General features: G+C 37.8%; 1 protein-coding gene across 1 annotated transcript; it reads right to left on the minus strand.

Moving 5' to 3' along the window:
* Positions 1 to 340: 340 nt before the first annotated feature.
* rap2c (RAP2C, member of RAS oncogene family) lies at positions 341 to 3,853 on the minus strand. The gene is made up of 3 exons (XM_024283761.2): positions 2,898 to 3,853; positions 1,863 to 2,145; positions 341 to 1,496 (listed from the first exon to the last, which is right to left on the minus strand). Exons 1-2 carry the CDS (start codon positions 3,168 to 3,170, stop codon positions 1,867 to 1,869), a joined length of 552 nt encoding a protein of 183 aa, XP_024139529.1. The 5' UTR covers positions 3,171 to 3,853; the 3' UTR covers positions 341 to 1,496; positions 1,863 to 1,866.
* Positions 3,854 to 4,759: the final 906 nt, after the last annotated feature.

The following is a 4,759-nucleotide window of genomic DNA, read 5'->3' on the forward strand; positions in this document are numbered from 1 at the left end:
CATTGCTCGCTGTTTTTGCTACACCACAGGTTTTTGATTTTGCCTAAAAACGCCACAATTAGAATTAAAAGACCAGTGGGAAGATTATTAATATAGCTCAAAACATGATGGAAGTGGGACAAAAGATGACCAGCTTTTCTATACTTGTGAAAAACTTTGGTTTCATTGAAAGGTAATAGTTTATGTGTGTCGAAAGCAGAAAGTCCAGCATCTTTTATTCTGAAATGATGAAAGATGTTTATTTTAAATGAAAAGAAAAAAAATACAAGACACCCAGGTGCAACTGAAATTTTAAGGCTTTGTTAAATTCCCAGATTTATAGATCTATACAAAAACAAAATAAAAGAAACCCAAACTTAGTATTTTCTGAAAACTCAGAAATCTAAAGCTAGGGTGAAATTCAAATTTGAAAACTGTCAATGGATGTCATACGATTTTAATAAATAGATTACTGATAGAATCAAAAGTACAAAGTTTAATTTGATTAATTATGCCAGAACTTTTACCAACCCACTTATACCAGAATTAGCTGATAATAATAATCATATATATATGTATATATAAAAAAATCTGCATCTCCGGAATTTAAAGCAACACGTTACATCATTAGACACAAAAGTAGCAGGAACTTTGTTTACTTTGGTCGTTCCAAAATCTACAGACTTCTCGATAAAACTGAAAATGGAAGACCTGCGTCCACTTAGACCATGCCTTTAAGAGACAGGGACGATTCTGGCAAAACACAGAAATTGGCTCAACTCGGTCAGTTTCAGGTAATTTACATTTTGGAAACAGTTTTACCTCAGAGCACATGTTGTCATATCGATTGAGGTGCTGTAAATACTGAGACAATACAAAATATTGAGTTCCTCTTGGATGTAAATGTTACTGGCTTATTCCAAAGTCACACACCATGTATACGCTTACAAAAATCAGAAGATTCCCATTTAAAAACAAACGTTTTTTCAGTATAAGGTAAGCAGAACACCTGAGCAGCACACTAGTTAAGGTATGCACGCTAAATTCAAAATGCTTCGAAATTTATGAAACACTTTATCAAATGTCGAATCGGAGCCAGAACGCAAGTAAAATCAAAGAATAACATTAATGCAGTTTAAGAAAAAAAAAAAAGACGCTGCAACCCTTTACGTACTCCTGCACCATACTTAAAGGACACATCAATATATAAGAAGAAGAATCAAAAACGGTGAGACAGGAATTCACAGGGGGGCTGCCCATCCAGTTGTGTCTGTCCAATCCCAGGTTCATCTCAAAGGCCATTGAGGTTACAGCTGAAGCATCTCCTAGCAGGTATGATATCAAAAATAGGACCAGGCTCTTAGTCAGATTCTCTGTCACGGTCAAAAAAAATGTTTCAACAGACCACGAGGCAAAAGCAGTGCCTGATGGGACAAGTTTCTGTCAGACAGGTTAAAAGCCAAGCTGTCCCCGTGTTCATCAAAATGTGCGTGGTGATCCAGGCCAATGAAGTCCATCTGCGAGAGCAGAAACAAATGTGGGTGGAAGAAGGAAAATAAATAACATTTACATGCAAACCACACAGACAACACTTCCAGCAGAGTTTAAAGTGAGCTTCCTGTTTGGAGTTCTATTCCTCTTTCAGAATGTGACATTTTCCTCCCAGAGGCAGCTCCGTTTTTTCCTACTCTCTGTTTTATGACGTTTTTTCCTATCAGTTTAACATGTCTTATAAGTATTATAAACTAAATTAAGATATTTTCTGAACAAATCTTTGTTTCTTCACATTCCATCTAAGTTAGTAATCACTTTTAGACAAGCAATGCAGTCCGTTTTCAGTGCAGAAATCATGTATTTATGATGCTGGCAAATTCAGCCCATACCTCCTCATTGAATGACACAGGCTGTGCAGCACTGCTCTTGCTTCTCCGGCAGCGTGGAATAATTCATCTGTCGGACAATCTCTGCAAACAGCTCGTCCACCATAGTTTTGCTTTTGGCAGAGGTTTCGATAAAAGGGCAGCCCCACTCTTGAGCCAGGGCTCGCCCCTCAGATCCAGCAACTTCACGCTCAGATTCCAGGTCCACTTTGTTACCAACCAGAATCAACGGAACCTTCTCAAAGCGCTTCACACGGACTATCTGGTCTCGCATCGGTCTGATGTCCTGAAAAATGGACATGCGCAGAAATATTACTTCTTATAAAAAATCTTATGTTAAGAGACAAATATTTTTTATATAAAAAAAAAATAATAGTGGTAATAAAATTGACCTACACCATTTCAAAAAGAAATAAATCAGTTATATAAACATTGTAAAATACCATTTGGATTGAGACACAGTGGGTTTATTGTATTGTAACGTAAAAACGGCCGTCACTACAGCAGACAACATACGTTATTATTGTCCTATATGTGGCATATCCTGCATGTGACCATACAGTGCGGCATAATGTTCTAATAATGTTCCCTTTGTATTATTTTGATGTGAAACTAAATTGTGATTGGATTTGTCATTAATTCTTGTTTACTTTTTTGTTTGTTTGCATATTTATTTTGCACTTTAGTATCTTGAAAGAAATACAAGGGATCTAAAAAAAACGTCGCCAGCACTGCTCAGGTATTTATCTCTGAGTCACACTGGATGCATTTTTGGTTAAAGATGTCCTGGAACGGTTTTAGGTCAGTGAATGGAATCAAATATGAACCAATATCAGCTATGGATTATATCATCTACCACAAATTATGAATCGAATTGTTGCTTGAATGAATCTTTACACCCCTGATAACAATTGTTCTGAGTGTTATGACACTGTCCTAAAAAAAGCTTCAGATGAAAGTCCTGTTCAGTGTTTTTAATTAGTTTGTTCAACTTTAGTTCTGTGATGAAGTTTACATTCATGCTCTCCCTGTATTTACCTGGAATGACTGCTGGTTGACCAGGCTGTAGACCAGAATGAAGCCTTGTCCGTTCTTAATGTACAGATCTCTCATGGAAGCAAACTGCTCGGTCCCTGCCGTGTCCAGGATCTCCAACACGGACGGGGACGAATCCACTTCGATCTCCTTACGGTAGAAGTCCTCGATGGTCGGGTCGTACTTCTCGATGAAGGTCCCAGTGACAAACTGAACGGTGAGAGCGGACTTTCCCACGCCGCCACTGCCCAGCACGACAACTTTGTATTCTTTCATTGGGGCGGTGGAGACTGGCTAACTTAGCAGCTAACGTAGTAGCTTCCGATCTATACTCTCCCCCAAAACATTTAGAGCGGCATAACAAACAGCCAACTTGTTGACTTCAAATTTTAGGCAATTAAATGATCCACATACGCCTGACAGTCATTGTTATTTCCTGGTACAGTCTGGTCTACAGGCGAGTAAAAAGTTGGTAAGTATGAAGTTAGCTTGCTCTAAAACTAGCTCGTTCCTGGCTAAATTCCAGCGGTGCCATACCCGAGCTTCAGGCTTTTGCACTCGGACCCGATGCACCACGAGAAGGGTTTGACTCACCCAAGAGTCTGCAAACTGACTTGGCATCCATCTACAGACACCAGGTTAAGTTGTTGCACACAGAGGCTTCTCGAGACATAGCATGCCACCTCCTTTCGATCAGCCCGCCGGTGTCAGAGCGCTGCTGGGGCTAGTCAAGTCCGGGTTCGGGCCTTGTTCTGGTACCGGTCCGGCCCTCGCCTTGACAGCCGAGTGTTATAAACGCAGATTAGGCGCGAAAACTTGCCACTCCACTGGCCTTTGTGTTTCCCCCCGTGAATTTGAGTCGTTGCAGGACAGGTTTTGTTGCTGGCCGAAAAAAAATCTTTTTTTCACTAACTGATTTCCTGTAGCTAACAAGCCGCTTCCGCTAACGAGTAAGACACTTCCTGTGTAATCCCCTTCAGAATAAAAGCATTCTGGAAATCATTTTAAAGGACAATCTAACTACAATTACCCGTTTTGCAAGTAATATAGATTATTTATTGTGTCTGATTTAGGTAATGTTTATGAATCTAATATTACTTACACGAAACACCTTCAGAGGAGATTCAATCACTTTTGTGTACAGAGATTGCTTGATTTATTAATCAGACGTAACCCTTTTAAAAAAGACAATTAACAATTGTAAAAAAACCCACACCAATATTATATTCATCACAATAAGTTATGCTGGCATTACTATATTTACTTAATGTCATTATATTCAAAGTTTTTTTTGTAAGTGTTTGGCTCGTTTTAATTGCTTGCTTTAAAAAACAAGTTATATCAATTAAATCTCCAGTTAAAAAGGTAACACAATAAGAGTAGCATATTGTAACAAATTTTTGACCCAGGGACAGTTACATTTTCAATTTGTCTCTATGAAAATATCTACAGGTATGTGTGGACCTTCATATGTGTAGCAGTGAATTAAATTATAACTAGGTTTTTAACCAGGAAATGTGATAACATGAATATTATGCAGAATATAAAAATTTGTGATCCATAATAAATACATATTTTCATTACCTTTTAACATTAGATGTTCCACGGTTATGTATGTTGTTTCTTTAATATACTGCATGATTCAGTCACAATCAAACCTATGTGTTGTCATTTGTAGTCTGCTTATTAAAATAGCAACTTTACTGTCTATGTGAAAGAAATGCTCCACAAAAATACAGAGATCTATCATAATTACTGCTAACAATAATCACAGTATGCTATTAAAACATAACACTGATAGTAAAAATTTAACATATTTTGAAAACATGGTCCACAAAATGAGACTTAATCAAAACACAGTAGGA

This window comes from Oryzias melastigma, linkage group LG10 (genome assembly GCF_002922805.2).
Source record: "Oryzias melastigma strain HK-1 linkage group LG10, ASM292280v2, whole genome shotgun sequence".
In the NCBI taxonomy this organism is placed as follows: Eukaryota; Metazoa; Chordata; class Actinopteri; order Beloniformes; family Adrianichthyidae; genus Oryzias; species Oryzias melastigma.